Here is a 17597-nt window from a genome sequence, read left to right as displayed (position 1 = left end):
TGTTATATTCAGGTTTGTCTAATTCATCAAAGGATTTAATGCCAGTGTCTTCTTTTGCACGCTTAAATAAGGTTGCAGGTATGCATTTATCTGGAAATGCACAGGCACCTAAGTTTACTTGCGTAGGACAATTATGGTCCGTGGTAGGGATTAATTAAAGTGACAAGTTCGGCTGGAATTCTTTTAGGCTATGCCTGGGCCGAGGATAAAGAACACTGCGAGGAGTACGGACGGATGCTAAATGCCGACCCTGCCAAGGTTTCAATGAAGGCAAAGAAACGAGGCCTGCCTCAGGTACGCCATGTGTTTGCAGTTCGTTGCAGCCTAGAAAACTGAATGTCTGGGAGTTCTTGACAATTTTGTCGTTATTTTTTTTTCTCCAACTTCAGAAATGTGTCAGTACACCGTCATTTCAAGTCAATGGGCTTTTACATGTCCAAATGACAGCCCACATGTTCTAAAAACATTCTTCAAAATTGTTGAAGGATGTACTCATAATACATCTGCATTGACAGCTTTTCCAGGAATTTTATTGGTTTTAATAAAGCTAGTAACTTTCTGGAAGTATATTTAGGAAAACTCATTGAATTCACTGTTTTCAATAAGATATAGACAAAAATGTTGTGCAGGTGGACACTAGGACAAACTGGTGTGTCTGCAGTGTTGTGTGTTCATCCAGTTACCCTTAGCTATCCAACCAGTCAACGTTCTTGCTTTTACAGGTGTACTAGATTTGTAAAAAGTATTGTTCATGGAAGTCAAGTCAGTGATGTACATATTTTTACTTCGCTCAAGGGAAATTCTATAGTGTATGCGTTTCGGTGGCAAAGAGTGATTACTTGTTTCTCTGTCTTTATTATGAACATACCTCCATGATAATTATCTTGAAATCACATGCTGCTGGATGATTTGAAATGTTAGTAGGCTTGGATGTAATACAGACAAACCTCTGCTGACTATACTTCATATGACAGCAGCATGTGTCATATTTGCTCAGTAGTATTTTGTGTAGTAGTAGTATTAATAATGGTGGTTTAAGTAGCAGTTGCTTGCACCTGCAAGATTCTAGAATGCAAATTCAGGATTTTTCAGTCAGCCTCTAAGAGTATGTTTATCTATGCCAATTAATCGCAAGAGACCCATTTCATGAGAATGTGCAGAATAAAAATGGGAGTGCCTACACCACACACTATCAAGTCGTGACCTGCAGTTTAGTGCTATCCTTGAAACAAAAGGTCTGTACTTAAATTCATGCCCTGACCAGGAGTAGAACTGCCATGCCATTTTTGTATTTTTCTTGCTGTTGTCATAAGCTCGTTACAATGGACCCATATACAACAAACTTTTCGTTATAACGGACCATATTTCAACCTAAGTTTGTTCTATCTATTTTATTGATGCAACTAAGTTCGCTTTTAACGAACTGCGCTACAGCAGACTATCGGTTACAGCAAACGAAATTAGGGGTGGTGTTTTTTTTTTTTTTTTTTTTTCCCCCTCAATATCTGGTGTATAAAAGGTACTTATGCCCTGTCGACATGGGCTGGCAACTGAATTGCAGGGGTCAGTCAGCAATCGCTGCTCAATATCACACGAGGGGAGGAAATGTGCCGTCTTCTTTTGGGTGCGGGGTACCGGGGGGAGGCAAAGGAGATAAGGGTTATAGTCCGGCAGCTGCTGCTTATGACGCGGCTGCGCGAGACCATATCTTAAAAGCAATCTGCAATACGGACAAAGTGCTTGCCTGTGCCAGTGCCGTATCTTGAAAGTGACCTGCGATGTGGACAAAGTGCGCCCAGTGCCGGTAGCTTCGTATGCGCTGTGCTTTTGGCGTTTAGTTTACATTGAAGCGAGAGACAGCACGAAGGTCAATTCAGTCGCAGCTGCTGCCGCGCTTCCTCACTTCGTTTTGACAGCAACTATCCGTGGTCATTGAGCCAGATAAAACTACTGACCTTACTTTGCATAGCTGTTTACTCATTTGCTATTGCAATTGGTGCTTTGCTTTTTGGTAAAGCTGCGTTATATATATATATATACTTCGGACATTCGTCACTTGCTCTTTTCAGTAACGTAGTGGGGTTTGCTGGGCCAGTTGGTGCATGGGGAACCTATAAGGGTATAAGGGGTCTAGCGTTGTCCTGTTCATTTTTTCTTACTTGTGCTCGCGTCTGTACTTGCTGGAACCCCTTATATGTTCACTTTGTAGTAATATTATTAGACATTGCGACCAATGTTTCGGAAGTGAAGCGTTTCAAATATTACGGAGTTTGGATAAAACTGATGTTTCTAGTCTGATTATCAGGGTCCGTTGTAGCAAGAGTTGGCTGTACTATGTGTATGTTTTTAAACCAGCCAATTCCTTGACCTTGGCAATTCCAAAACCTTGACAAAATGGCTACAGGAAAGTTCAGTATCTAGTAGTATATGGCCTTTCGTGGTTGGAGGGAATTTACGATTCCGGCAACACAGTCTTATGACGACAGTGACACTGAAAAGGTGAGGTAGAGAGCATTATGAGAAGAGGTAAAGTCACAAATGCTTAAGGTGAATATGAAAGAAACATGTACAAATAACCTTTTTTATTGTGGCAAAAACAGTACTACTATCAACTTCTGTTAATTCGACCCTGACAGGACCGATGAAATTAATTGGGCTACCCGGTGGGTCAACTTAACAAGATGCTGGGAAAACGTCAAACCACCGCTAATTCATTTGACAGTATTTGCTTGATTCTAACACGCCCCTGAATCAAATGCATACCCACTTCCTATATGTCCAAAGTAGAAGACTAACATAGAAGTAACATTAACACTCCTAAATAAAGTAGAAACGCACCTAATTTTTTTAGCAAGAGAAATGGACTATGTGTGTTGCACAATGGCGGGCAATTTTCTAAGGTCAGCTTTGCCGCATGGATATTAAAGTCAGCTTTGCCGCAATACATTGGTATAATCCATAAATCGTGAACGCAGCAAACACAGTTTTAGGTCCAATTTTCAATTATTAAAAAAAGACCTGTGTTAGAATCGGGCTGGCTGAAAAGAGGCGCTTTCGATGGGACATGGCGTGTTTAACGCTTTCAATGAGCTCTGAGCTCCGTTATTGACCCCTCTGCTCCATCCCTGTCCATCTCTGCCAGATGATCTGCAATTTCTTGTTGCATACATGCTAGTTGGACTAGACAGCCGTGACTCGATATATTGACTGTTGCTTGCTGCCTTTATTTTGTTCTTTTTTTCCAAATAAGGACCAGTATTATATAACGTAGCATAACTATGAGTAACAGTGTTGTCTTTGTCAGCATCTACCACTAGTTCCATGTCAACTCAAAAATTGAAAAAATGCAGCAACGTCTTGAAACTTGTCACTGCTTCCTGGGCTGCCCTTGTTTGAGGTTCCGGTGTCATTGGTGCTAGACTTCGGGGGAAAGTAAGTTTTATCCCGTGGGTCAATGTAATTGACATGTCTACTGTTGTGGGGGTCTGGGCAGATACACATTGGAAAGTTGGCGTTGTTGAGTTCCTGAGCATTTGCTTCTGTGTGTGAGGGATTAGTCATGAAATATAACTCTACATTTGAAAGGATGCCCAAGACCTTCCTAGTGAACAGCTCGTTGCCAGCTTCGTACAACTTCCCAGGTAAAGCCAAACATGTTTACATTCATATTCATATGATGATGGGGCTGCCCATGTATGTAGCCCTTGAAGGAAAACTTCTACAAACCTTGTCAAGCAGAGACTGGTGCCCTCAGTGTGAATAAATTCATAAGCAAAGTTGTGCAGGGAGCACCCATCCTTGCAAAGATGTGGTTTTTATCGTCTTGAAATATTATATGCATACCGGTCTAAATTTTGGACCCTAGTAACTCTTGGACAGATTCACTGGGTTATTTGTCGCACTCTGCGTATTTCGGCACATGCCCATGCCCCTGTAATGGCTTAAGGTAGGAGTTCCCAAACTTTCTTGCTTCGTGGAAACCCACCTGCCTCCCCAGAGTTACCCCGCGCCATAAGCAGAGTCCCAGTGCTAATGAATTGTGAGATGCGCAAAAGCTTACTTGTTTATTTTGTTTTTTCGCAAGTTAGTTGCAGCTCAGTCTCAGACTCCAGGACCTTCTCCTGTGTATTGCATTTTGTATTATTGGTAGGCAAAGCGCTGTAGCTATAGTCAGTGAGAACCTAACAAGACACAATACAAGCTCCACCCACAAATTTATATATAGTAATGAAATCTGATTCTGTTCCTGGTTCAGATGTTGCAAGTCATTTGTGCTGTGGTGTGGAATGGTCATCGATGTAGTTAATACTGATCACAATGCGAACCTCAGAGGTTTGGGCCTCCCGGCCACATGGGACTGTAGTGCATGGTGTGCAAGTCAAAGTGGTTGTTCCGTGTTTTTATTCGGGACATATTAGAAACTGGTGCAGTGTGGAACCAAACCAGTCTGTTTAAATAGAAGTTGCTTGTGATGCTAGCGTGCCTTCACGGCAAATCACAAGTAAGTGTGGGTTGCGTGTTCCTACAATATGCCATCAGCCAATCGTCATATGTTGACGAGTACACGCGCCACTATATTCGAAAATGGCCTTTAGGTTGCAAGACAGGCAGGTCCATTCTCTTTCAGACCGCCCCACGAGCAGGAATGAAACACATCCAGCTGCACATTTTTGCAAAACTTACTTGGTTTGCATTGTTTCTCATGCTCCAAGCTGTCGATTAATTTGGCCTTTGGAGCTTAGTTCTTTTTGAGACTGTCCTGCTTTAGTGGGGGTCTTAAGTTCAACCTCTGAACCGCGGCAAACTTGCTTGAAGTTTGCTTTTTTGTAAGAGTTACTTACATTTGTGCCATTTCACTATAATTGTGTGTACAAGTTCCTTCTTCTGCAATTGAATTTTTCTCTATTTTCTATTTGATCCCTTTGCCTCACCCACTTGTGTCTTAGCTGGGAACCCTGGGTGCTGGCAATCACTATGCTGAGATCCAAGTAGTAGAGGAGATTTATGACAAGAACAATGCAGCCAAGATGGGAATTGAGCGTTGTGGTCAAGTATGTGTCATGATCCATAGTGGCAGCAGAGGGTTTGGACACCAAGTGGCTACCGGTGAGTCATGCCATTTGCATTATGTTGTGCCATGTAGGGATTAGGCATGCAAGATGAAGTGAGGTCCATTTGAAGTAACTGGTGTGGAGGTGGTGGCCAAAGCAGCGTCATGCAAGGTACACTACCGCAAGCTGTTAAGCCAGATTAGTGCTGATCTCCTAAAGTAACAAATAGCAAGCAAGGCATGCTAAGGATCAGCCACAGTATAGCTTCCACCTTTGAAATTTGCAATACAGGTGCAGGGCATATCAGGTTCTTGAAATAGCCATTAGTTAGTGAGCACAAAGGTTTTGCCTGCTGGATGATTTGAAAGACTGTTGGGCTTGGACGTAATACAGAAACATCTGTGTTGAAATCCCATTATATGACAGCAGCTGAACCTGTTCATTATTGCTGTTTGTTGTCAATCGAATGTGCACACATGCTGAGGCAATTTCTATATCTGTCCATTGTCTGGGCAGATGCATTGGTGGCCATGGAGAAAGCCATGAAGCGGGACAAGATCGAGGTCAATGACCGGCAGCTGGCCTGTGCCCTCATCCGCTCCGCTGAGGGACAGGACTACCTGAAGTCCATGGCAGCTGCAGCAAACTTTGCCTGGGTCAACCGCAGCAGCATGACTTTTCTGAGCCGTCAGGTGAGTTTATTTAGAGTGCAGCTTTTAGGCGCCCGTTCCTGTGGCAAGCGTTGGTGTCGCACGTCATAACCAAGCGACTGAACACAGCAAAGGATGAGATGAAAGACTGTGATAGCAAAGAGAGCGCGAGGGGGGTGCAGCAGAACCATGAGGAGGAAAGCGGAGGAGGAGGGTGTAATCAAAGCGTGAGAAGAAAAGCATAGTGCTGTGAAAGGCGGGCTCTGCAGTTACAATGGCTACGGGATGGCACCAGAATAGCGCGTGTCGTCAGTTCACCAAAGCTCTGCATGAGCAGAGGTCTGTCTGCAGCGGCTGCTGTGTGCCGCATGTGACAAATTGTCTGTGCCAGCCAATATACAGTAGACTCCCGTTAAGATAAACTTGCTTAACATGAACCCTCGGTTAAGATGAACAGTGGAAGTCGTTTGTTTGGTTTCCCATAGAGTCGGTGCAAAAAAAAACCTCTTAATATGAACACTGCACACGTGCTAATTGGTTAAGATGAACTTTCATGGCCAGCCGCGCCTTACCCGCACGCAGCTTTACTTGACCATCCGAGCAGCACTTTAGGGGAAAGAAAGAAATAAAAGATAAAAATTAAAACTTTTCTGCGCCGTTGACTATCTGTGCGACGCGAGGAGACGAGGAGACCTAACCATGTCGGTGTTACTGCGAAGGTTCCGCTGCTCCTCTGCTCCTCCTCTCCCACCCTTCCTCACTCACTCCTCTGTCTCCTCCCGGCCCGGCTACAAGAATCAGCTGCGCTCTCAAGTTCATTCTCTCCTTTGCCTCCCCATCGCCGGACCATGCCCCTCTGCCTGAAAGGCCATTTCATTCATTTGTTCTCATATACGAGGTATTTGGACACACACTGCATGCTCAATTATCATTTTTAGAAGCGCTCCTGATTATATGAACTTCTCATAATTTGAACGCTTTTCATGATCCCTTGGAGTCTACTTTATTGCGAAATGAAAACACTAAGAGCTGCGCTCAAATTTCGCGTTGGGAAATATTGTAATTACTGGTGAATTTCTTTTGTTGGCCGGAGCTCGGAAAAAGTACGTACTAAACGGTCGTACTGTTTAACCGAATTAGCATGAGATCGCCCACTTACCTGTCTGAAACGGAACTGAGAGAGTGCGATAAAAGGGGGAAAAAAACATGCAGTATTTATTCATTTCGCGCAACAAAGGTGTTATTTTCGCATGACGCCGCGGCGGCCATGCACGACGACAGCGGCCTCAAACTTGCTGAAGCTGCGTGCCAGCTTTTCAGCCAGCCCCCTCTTCTCGGCAAACACTGGCATGGAAGATTCCTCGTCGGCGTCACATATTTTCCGTGCATGCACGCAGTAGTGCTACAGAAGTACCGGGGCGCCTTTTTCATTGGCGGGTGCTGTTCTCGTCGCGACGATTGTATTCATGAGGCTGACATAACACGCAGCTTCTGCCACTGTTGGGCCTAAATCGCCGCCCGTGCTGTCGTTTTCCGTGCCGTCCTCATCACTGTTGCTAGTCCGCACTTCGGCAACAACAGAGGCAACAATGGCGAAAAGTCGAACCTCGTAGCCGACATCTCTTCGCCGTCGCAGCAGCGCTGCCGAGCAACTTCTTTGTATTCCAAATGCCACACATTGTAGTCAACAGCAGATCCCTGTCGTGTGCCAGCGCCGACTTCTCTGTGTCACGTTCGATAGCACAGGCGATGTCTAATTTTTCTTCTATGCTGAGCACTCAGCGTCTTTTTTTTATCCAAGCTTCGGCATGACGCGAGTCCTCGCTTGCACGACGCCACAATGCTCTCTGGCATCTCTCCATATCTCTCTGGCACGGCACCGAAATGATGATGTTGATGTGGCTTCACGCGCAAACGCGCAGGGCGCTTGGAGGCCGTTGTTCCTATCTCTGAGGCTTGTTGTCCTGCCGGGCCGCTCGATGGAGACGACGCACTGCCGTGTTTGCGCGATGAAAAGTGGAAACGCTACGTTTTAACCGATGCGTATGCAATAAGTTGGTACGGTTTGTGCGGATACAAAACACATTATGTTCAATGGCCGCTGAGTCGGGGATTTGACTTTACTACTTTTAAAACGAAACTACTGTTTAAGTGGGTACGGTTTAACGAGGTTTTGCTGTAGTTTGGAATGAGCCAGGATATTGATGTCATTGCAGGGTCAAATACGACGAAGCGAAGTGCTATGGATGTGGACACAACTTTGAAACGCAAATCTGAAGAACGCGGAGGTGGCCAACCTGAAATTTATTTCACAGGCATCGCTCTTGAGTCTTCGTTTCTTTATTCAGAGTTTCCCTCAGCTGCTGCCCCGAAATTCCAATGAATCTGCTGAAGAAGCTTTAGATGCCCTCGAAGCTGAGTTTGCCACATTACAGGCGTACAGTCTTCCAGAGGAAATTCTGAATGAAGAAAGGTGGGACGTGCAGTGGTCTATGGTTGGAAAAATGAAAAACACTGATGGACAACATGTCTCACCGAGTCGCCAAGGTGATGCTGGATTTACTCGTGATACTGCATAGCAACGCAGAGTGTGAGAGGATTTTTAGCACGGCGCGAAAAACTAGGACTGAGTTCCGCTCATCAATGTGCAACACTACCCTCCAACACCTGCTGCTAGTTAAGGGCCGTCAGTCTGGACCATGTTCTGCGCAAAGCTACTCCGGCAAATTTTGAAGTGAGCAAAGTCTGCTACTGCAAGGTCCTGCAAAGGTTTTCATCGAACACTGCCTGAAAGTTTGTAAGACCCCCCCCCGTTGACTCGAATAAAGTCTCCCGATTTTTCATCTCACCAGGTTGGCAGGTTTGCCATGACATGTGCACTTTTATCATTAATCAATGTTAGTGCTGTAAAAGCTTGTTAATTCACAATTCGTTAATGTGAAATTTCAGATAATTCGAAGTAGCTGCTGTGATCCGTCCAACAGTGTATTAAAAGCTATATGTAACACATCCCTCTAATTCACACTTAAGTCCGCTCCGCCACTGATAATTTGAACGAATGGGGAGAGTGCTAGTGCGCGAGAGCACGTTGGGGACACTGCCGTCGCCACGCGGGCTGCACATGGCGAATGACCATGGAGGAAGGAAAAAAACTAGGAGGGAGTGTCACGTGATTCTGCTAGCCTCTGCAAGCCAACCTCCTCTGAAGCTGCCCCTCCCACTCACCAGGCCCTTGTGCGTGGTGCCTTTCGGGTAGGAGTAGGCCCACATTGTTGCCGGACTATTTGTGTTGTTTGGTGCGTGGTAACGACTAGTGGCTTAGTGGCACCTGCCATCAGAGGCACAGAGGCGCGTAGGAAGTACAGTGTGTGGATTTCTGCTACCATGGGTGTCGCTGTTTGCTTCAAATGCATTGCCTTGAAACGTGGAAGAAAGAGTGGGGAGCCAGACCCACGGCGACATAATTTTTAAATCATCACTTGTGCTTACCACCGCAGTTAGTCCGCACTCTCACCTTGAAAACCATGCAGAGTACGCAGGTCAGAGTGTGGTCTATTATTTCGTCAAATAAGTTGTTGTGTACTTGAAACTCCGGTGCGTATTTTCTTGCTAATTTTTCCTCTGCCGTCTAGCGCCTATATAGGATGAGACAAGATCTTTTGCGGAATAGTTTTTTTTGTCACGTGTTTGCTTAGTAAAAGGCTCTGCTGTGCATCTTTCGTTGTGAAATAAATAAATAGCATTACCCTGCACTCTAAACGCCGAAGTTGACGCCTTTCCTTGAGATTTACTTGCACTATTTTGTATGATTGTGTGGTGCGATATTCTTACGCTGTTGAGATGTGCCTATTGAGTTCTCGCTGGTCTGTTAAGAGGTGGAAGGCATTGAGCAGGACGACAGCGTCAACTCGGACTGTCTGCCATAACAGTGGGCCAGCACGGTCTCACATGTGGTCGGGTTTGCCCGTCTATCGTTGGGCACAAAATGGAACAAATTTTTTTCACATGGAAAAGCAGTCGCTATGGATCCTGGATGCTCGCTTGAGCACCTGCACAAGTTTGCAGGGGCGAAAGGCATATTGTTTCCCAGAAGGTGCCCCCTAACGCGACTAATCGCTATCAGAAGGGCGGCTCGGTTGCCTTCAAGCGTTTGCAGGGCAAAAGGTTTCCTGGTTTCCTTGAAACCACCCCGAAACGCGACTAATCTTTAAGCAGGTCTTCACAGGTTGTTGGGCATAATGCTGATTCCTTTGTTCACTACTGCATTGGCGCCTGTCTGCTGCTTGCTAAAGCGGTGAGTCGCGTGGTGGTTCGGTGCTATACCCGACTGACATAACATAGACTCGACTGCTTGACACACTTGAATTTCTTCACTCAACCTCAGCATGCGTTTGCCACGCCGACTATGTACGCATATTCCAAAACCCCTACAGCAGACACAACCAAAGCAAGCTGACCAAAGCTACCACTTTCCTATCACGTGAGGGCCTATTTCCCATCATGTGATTCCTCTTAAATTTTTTATGACTAGGCTTCAAAATTGTCATGTGATGCTCCATCCTAGTATTTTCCTTCCTCCATGCCACATTCTCTGTTGCAGGACAGTTCTCTCCCTCTCAAGACCTTCAAGATAAAAACGCAGACAAAGTGCTGCATATTTTTTTTTCTTTCTTTCTTTACACCTTTCGGTTACATCTTGGAGGCTACGCTCTTTCTCTATGAGGTGTTCTGCTGAGGAGCAGCACCAGGTAATGTCTGAAACATGGCGGCCGTGACGTTTATCGGCGCTTGTAGTACCAAAAAGCAAGGCCTTTGAGATTCAGAGACCAATGTCGCAGCAGGTTGTGGTGCGTTTCACGGGTGCATTTTAGAGCGCAGCTCGTTTCTGCGGCGAGCGTTGACGGTGCAATGGCGCTTTTATGGTCTGACGTTTCCAGCCCCCGTCGCTTGTGGCCAGTCACGCTACGCCGCTTGCTTTGCGCCAAGCAAAATGCCGTCCCCTCTAGGCTTCGACACGCTTGCCATCGGCTGTTCTCTTCGGAGCATGCGCAGTGTGATCCCCAACCCACGCGCTGCTTTGAATGGCTGTCTGCGACCGTCAGCGAAACGGCCTGGGCACCTGTTCTTGTTTGTTTTTTTCCATCATGCAGTGTATTGTGGATCAACGCATTACGTGGATCTAGCGATACGACGTCGTGCACATCGGACCGCATTGTCTGCGTCTGGTTACGTTGGCTGTGCTGGTGCTTTCGAACTGTAGACGTTTTTGTTCTCGCCAACGTGACATAGCATATGTACGCACGCTCACGCTACGTCGGTCTATACACGTGCTTTAGCCGAGCGTTTTTTTTCTCTGACTTTCATTAGTTTAAATTTTGTATAATTCAAATTTTCGTAGCATCCCCGTGGAATTCAAATTGACGAGCTTTTACTGTACTGCTCTGGTGACTCTACAAGTAATCTGCGATGTCATACTATATATATATACTGTAGTTCTTCATAAAGGATATCATCATTATTATAGACAATTTTTTTTTAAAGAGTTCGAGGGGCGGAGGTTACCAGGTGGCATACTGACTAATTTGGGGGGGGATGGGAGAGGGGGTAGGCACGTGCCTGCGTGACCCCCCCCCCCCCACATCTGGCTATGTCACTCGCTGTGTACCGCTCATACTTTGCCTGTAATGCACCACAGTCTTGTACCGGAGAAAAAAAAATAGAAGAGTGGTTGTCTTAACTGGTTTCATAAACCACATTTCATGTCTTTCCTAAACTTTGTGAGAACTGCCATTTGTGCCATTATATATTTCATGATATGCTTTCTATGCCTGCAGGCATTTGCCAAAGCATACAACACAACCCCAGATGACCTGGACATGCACGTGATCTATGACGTGTCGCACAACATTGCCAAGGTGGAGCAGCACGTGGTTGATGGCAAGATGCGCACCTTGCTCGTGCACCGCAAGGGCTCAACACGAGCCTTTCCTCCTCACCACCCTCTCATTCCCGTTGACTACCAGGTGGGCAGGGCAGTTGAGCATTGCTTTGTAACATGTACCATTAGTATACGTTAAAACTCAAAACTAGAATGCGATTTTGCATTCCCAGGTTCACCCACATTTATAACAGTGGGTATGCCCTTTGAATGGAAAGCTTCCAGAAATTGTGAACGCTTTCTTCTAGTCAAAGAGAATTTCTGGAAGCTTTCCATATCCAAAATCTAGACCCTGACAGCTGTGTGAGTGTGCCATCATTGTTCCTGCTTGCATAGAAGTGTTGACTATAACTGTGTTACACATGCGCTGTTTTTTTTTTTTGACATTTTACTGATGTCAGTTGTACAGTAAGTCATGTGTCCTATCTTCATCTTGGTCTTTGCCTTCCTCGCAGTTTACTTTCTTGCTTTCCTATTCTGTTTGCTGGCATCCCTCTGCTCAGAGCTGCCTTGGGCAGGCATCTATGCTTCTGTGTCCTGTATGCAAGTCCATGCAGCTGCTTCACTTTTTTTTTTCTCACATGTGTTATTAGACTCTACAAATTACTTTCTCACTTCTGCTGTTTTTTTTTTTTCTTTTCTTTTTTTTTCTCCAAAATAGCTGAGTGGCCAACCAGTGCTGATTGGTGGCACGATGGGGACCTGCAGCTACGTCCTGACGGGCACTGAGCAGGGCATGGGCGAGACATTTGGTACTACTTGTCATGGCGCCGGCCGTGCACTTTCTCGGGCCAAGTCACGGCGAAACCTTGACTACCAGGATGTACTGGACAAGCTGAATGAGATGGGCATCTCGATTCGTGTGGCCTCACCAAAGCTGGTCATGGAGGAGGCTCCAGAGTCGTACAAGAATGTGACAGATGTCGTAAACACGTGCCACGAGGCTGGCATCAGCCGCAAGTGCATCAAGCTCAGGCCTATCGCCGTCATCAAGGGTTGATCAAGATTGTTTATCTTCGGTGATTGGAAGGTGTCAATGAGACCACATTTCCAAACTTTGGTGTTCAGGACTGACGGAGCATGGTTTCCACTAAGGGGTTTGTTGCAAGAACAAGTTTGTGTGTTTGTGTGTGTGTTTGTTTGCATATTTGTTAACTGATTAGAGGCTGAATCTATGTGCCCTGGTGATGTCTGATTCAATGAATGCCCTTGGACTGCCCTAGCTGGTGGCACTGTAAGGATGAAACCTGGTGTTTTCCTTATCTTTCCGTCTTCTTTTTATTTTATTATGTGCCCTCCGTTCATATTCAAGCCACTATGGACAGCTATTTGATGACTGGTACCAAGCTTCATTTCAAGTACAGCTCATATAATAAAAACTTCAAGCTGTCATCACTTCTGGTTGAAGAAAAGAGGTATTCCCCCAAGCCTAGTTGTGGAGCACAGAGCGTGAGAAAATTAAATTCGATGCAGTTTACTTCTCCATACAGTCATCATACTCCTCTTGGAAATTTTTGGCTTTGAGGTGAGGGCATAAGCAAATTTTATCCCCCCCCCCCTTTTTTTTTTTACAAGTTTTTATGCTCCAAGAACTGTTTTGGTCAGCCGTACAAGTGTAACAGTACGGTGTTGGTAGTTGAAGTGCTGCAGCTGTAGTCGATGAGAACCTAATAATTGAGTACAAGCTCTACCCACAACACAGTGCACTTGCCCTTCGTCTCTGAAAGAGCCGGGCCAGCTGAAGTCTGCTCACAGCATAATGACTTGGTCTGATGATGCAATTGCTAGGTTAATTGGAAAACAAAAGCTTGTTGTCTCAAGCCAAAAGTTTACCTTTGGCTGAGCACTAATATCGGGATCACCCATGAAATTGGCCAAGACATTCAGGTTCCATCTTAGAACCAGTGACAACAAAGACAGATCTGTACAGAGAAAACGAGCTGTTTTAAACTCTAAAGAGCACTTGACGTTACAGACGTAAGCAAAGCTAATTGGCTGGCACATCTATGTAAATTGTTTTTGTTGGACAGCATACATATGACCTTTTATTCCTAGGTTGTCACTGGCTATAGTAATGTTTTTTGTTGACCCTCACGTAATGTTGTGCTTTGCCCTTCGTTACTCATGCTTCTTTTCTTGATGGAATTTAAAAGTGTAATATAAAGCAATTGCCGTGTCCTACTCGTGGGATCTATATGTATAATTGCAACTGCATGATCTTGCACATAAATCGAAAGAGATTAACTTTACAGAGATTTCTGATGGCAACAGTGTCTCCATGCTTTTTTGGAAAACATTTCTATCAATTTGCATGTTGTCTACAGTGTGCATGCTTGTCTTTCCTTCCTGGAGAAGTGAGTTGGTACGGCCCAATTCACTTTGACATGTATTTATTTGACATATTGCATACTTGTCACTGAGCAAGTACATGACGACACAGCAGCTGGCTGCTGTTTGCAACTGCTATGAGCAAGTAAAGTGATTTTTGAGCATGACAAATCTTGTGTGCTTTGTTGTTCACCCCTTTTCATAAAGTAAGGACATGAAGACATGCAGAGTGAGGCTTTCTCTGCATGTTTCTGACTGTCCAAACTAAGTCTTGACTGCTGTTTGCAAGCATTTAAAAAGTGTTGTCTTGCAAATAGTAATGTGTAAGAAAATGGGTGAGGGGGAGGGAGATTGCCAGTATGTAAGTGAGGGACATTTAATTGATATTTGAACAAGTTGCTGCAGAAACGCAGAGTTGGAACATCACTGCTGTTTGCGAGGTGGCTATCGTTTTAGTTGTCAGAGGTACTATTTCATTTCACTCAAAAAGGTATCTTTTAGCACTTTCCTGTAGCACCTGTTCCCATCAATAGGCTGCTACTGATGGTTTCAAATTTGTATTTTGCTGCTTTCTGGGCGCTCGCAGGTAGCTGGCAATATCTATTGGGTTGTTCAGGAACTATTTATTCATTTTCGCTTTTCTGTTTCTGATGCATGGGGATTTTTAAAGCACCTCTGGAGAAGGGGCTTGGTCGGTGCGATGAGTACTCATAGCTTCCAAGATTGCATCAGCATTGTGCACCGCACATCCACGGAAACGTCACATTTCTACGGATTCCGATACATCTGCACACAAGTTCTGGAACGTTGGAAGCGGCACTGACACGTATGACAACTTTGGTTTGTCAGATTTCAGCATGGAGTTGCTTTCTTGAACCGTTTCAAAGCACTTGTGCACTGATAAGAAGATATCCTGCATATTCTAAAGGTTACAGTTCTTACCTGCAAGGTGTGAACATCCTTCGGTCGGGATCATTTGCCGGTGGCTGCGCAGGGAGTAATGTTTTTGTACCAAAAGGTGGCCTGCTAGTAACCTTGATATCGCACTAGGGTCAATCACTAGGTTTATATAGTACATGTCAAGAAATTCTTTGCATAGAAAGGTGATATTTGCTGGAATATTGCAAGGTCCTTTGCTTGGAAAATGTATATGTAATATAAACTTTTGCCAAGTTTAATTTGTGCAAAGCAACAATGACTTATTTATTACAACTTTGACAAAATTATTTAGATATCTTTTTCTTCACATTTATTTTTAGATAGCCACTGTTTGGTCCCACAACTTCCTGCAATTAGATACCATACAATTTAGCATCAAACATGCTCTGTGGTAGGAAAAGACAAGTACTTGCTGGACTAGCCAAAAACTGCTGCTTTTCCCACAGGCATGAAAATATTAGGTCGTGGAAACTCTTGAAGCTCGCATATGGTGGGGAAAAATTCAGTTGTAGTGTCCCAATAATTTTTACCAAATTGAGCAAATTTACTCGCCACACTAGCAGCCATTCCATTGCAAACATACCCTGTCTGTTTGTCTCTCGGTAAGCCTGCTATGGTTGCTTAGTGGCTATAGTGTTGGGCTGCCAAGCACCAGGTTGTGGGATCATATCCCTGTTACAGCAGCCGCATTTCGATGGGAGCCAAATGCGAAAACACCTGGGTACTTAGATTAGGCGGACGTTAAAGAACCTCGGGGGCCGTTAAAGAACGGCATGGGGGGGCCTGACAATCAGATCACAGTTTTGGCATGTAAAGCCCCATAATATAATTTTTTGTCTTAGTGACTTGCCGAGGTCTCAGTTCAGTGAGAATCTTGTGAAGATGTTACCAAGTTTTGCCCTTTTAGATGGGGGCAAAAAAGGTTTTGCAGATATATATCAAAATCCGAGCAACTCGTACATCAAAGACATTGAAGCTGTATAAAGTTTTCACACCCTTTGAAAGCCCTTGGGCTCTCGTTAGCCACTGCCCAGTACTTAAAGGATTTTGGCGAGTGGTGAACATACATAATGTAATGCCTGCACTGTGCACTCCAAGTGCAGAATTACTTTGTAAAAAGTGAGGAATAAGGTAGAAATGCAGGAAGCATTTCCGTGCCCTAAAGTGATCTAGCAGGGCAAGTGTGCAGATCTTAAGCTTCTTATTTGCTTCAGATTTGCTGCACAGCTGAATATGAGGACAGGAACTGCACATTGGTTTCACGATTGAGAGCCTACTGGCATGGCTTCAATTTGCAAGCCATCCTGCTCCTGTCCTGGGTTAGAGGACTATGTAGTGGATCTGTGGTCGCAATACTTTGTTGCACAAGAAAGGCCACAACATATTTAAAGTGCAAAGCATTTCTTTGCCTTGTTGGAGCGAAGGTTAAAGCAAGGTCACAGCAATTTCGTGTCCAAAAATGTAGGCTTGTACTAGAGATAGTGTGAACAAACACCGGAAATAGTACAAAATAAGGTAGCCTGATTGGCCAATACCAGAAATAGTGCAAACAAACACTAGATACAGTAGTGGAAATTAAGGTGGCTTGCAGCAGCATGTGATGCATGTGAATTTCACCAACATATCGTTGCCATGCTGTCATTTTGTTGTCATTTCATTGCCTTCATGACATTGTGATTATTCTTTCGTCGTCATGCCATTGTCATCTTTCCCCCGTTTTTCTCCGTTGTCACTGTGTTGTCATATCCTCGCCATACCGTTGTCGTTATTCTCATCATCATCATGCTATTGTCATCACAATGTCGCCATCATGGTCCTTCCATCAGCGTAATTTTATCGTAATGATTGCCCTGTCATCAACCCATTGTTGTCATACCTTTGTCGTCACACCGTCGTCGTGATTCCATCTTTGTCATCCCTTCGTGATCAGGCCGTCATCAACACGTCATTGTATCATTGTAATAATTTTAACAGTCATCTCATCAGCATGCCATCGTTGTCATGCCATTTTCATCATACACTCGTCATACCATGGTCGCCACGCTTCCGTTATCAAATCATTGTCATTATACCATCGCCCCCACTCTTTGCACACATTTTTGTCATCTATACCTTTCATAAGTGCTTCACATGACAGATAGTCATCAAGAATGGTATCTGCCTTAATTTCTTTATTTGTAAGAAACTATGCCAACGTGCAGTTGCTTATGGATCATTAAAGGAGTTCTGACACACATTTTTAAAGTTGTAGAAACTAGTATCACACGCATCTTGCACTAAAAAGGATCACGCTTATCAGGTATGAACACCTACAGGCTATATTAATTTAATGCTAAATGTGTTTCAAAATGCCCAACTTAGCAGCATTGTGATGTCATGATATCGAGCAAAATTTGCTGACATCGTGCAGCAATAAAGTTGGATATGGCGATGATGCTCACACACACACAAAAAAATTTGCAGTTCAGTGCATGTGTTCTTGTTTGTTTGGCAAGTGTTCTGGCACCTGCCAGTACTTTTTCTGAAGTTTAGGGCGCTTTTACTTTAACTGAACAAAAAGCGTAAAAGTCAAAAATGCTTGTTGGGACTCCTGTGGCATTGCAACCTCCACATCTAAGGGTTTTAGGATGTTTGCAGTTAGCATAGCAAGTCATTCAACTATAAGACTTACAGGAATTATGCACGCAAAAA

At 44.5% G+C, this 17597-nt stretch overlaps 1 protein-coding gene across 2 annotated transcripts in view; it reads left to right on the top strand.

Moving 5' to 3' along the window:
- Positions 1–12819, top strand: part of RtcB (RtcB RNA ligase) — a 30452-nt gene extending 17633 nt beyond the window's left edge. For both annotated transcript variants that reach the window (XM_075669760.1, XM_075669761.1), the window contains exons 7-11: positions 188–294; positions 4947–5106; positions 5568–5743; positions 11536–11724; positions 12301–12819. In XM_075669760.1, coding sequence (XP_075525875.1) covers positions 188–294; positions 4947–5106; positions 5568–5743; positions 11536–11724; positions 12301–12639 — 971 coding nt within the window. In that variant the 3' untranslated portion in view covers positions 12640–12819. The remainder of the gene's footprint in view (positions 1–187; positions 295–4946; positions 5107–5567; positions 5744–11535; positions 11725–12300) is intronic.
- Positions 12820–17597: the final 4778 nt, after the last annotated feature.

The sequence above is a fragment of the Dermacentor variabilis genome, chromosome 9, assembly GCF_050947875.1.
Source record: "Dermacentor variabilis isolate Ectoservices chromosome 9, ASM5094787v1, whole genome shotgun sequence".
Lineage (NCBI taxonomy): Eukaryota > Metazoa > Arthropoda > Arachnida > Ixodida > Ixodidae > Dermacentor > Dermacentor variabilis.
Note: the sequence above shows the minus strand (reverse complement) of the source record. Positions and strands in the feature narration are given on the sequence as shown.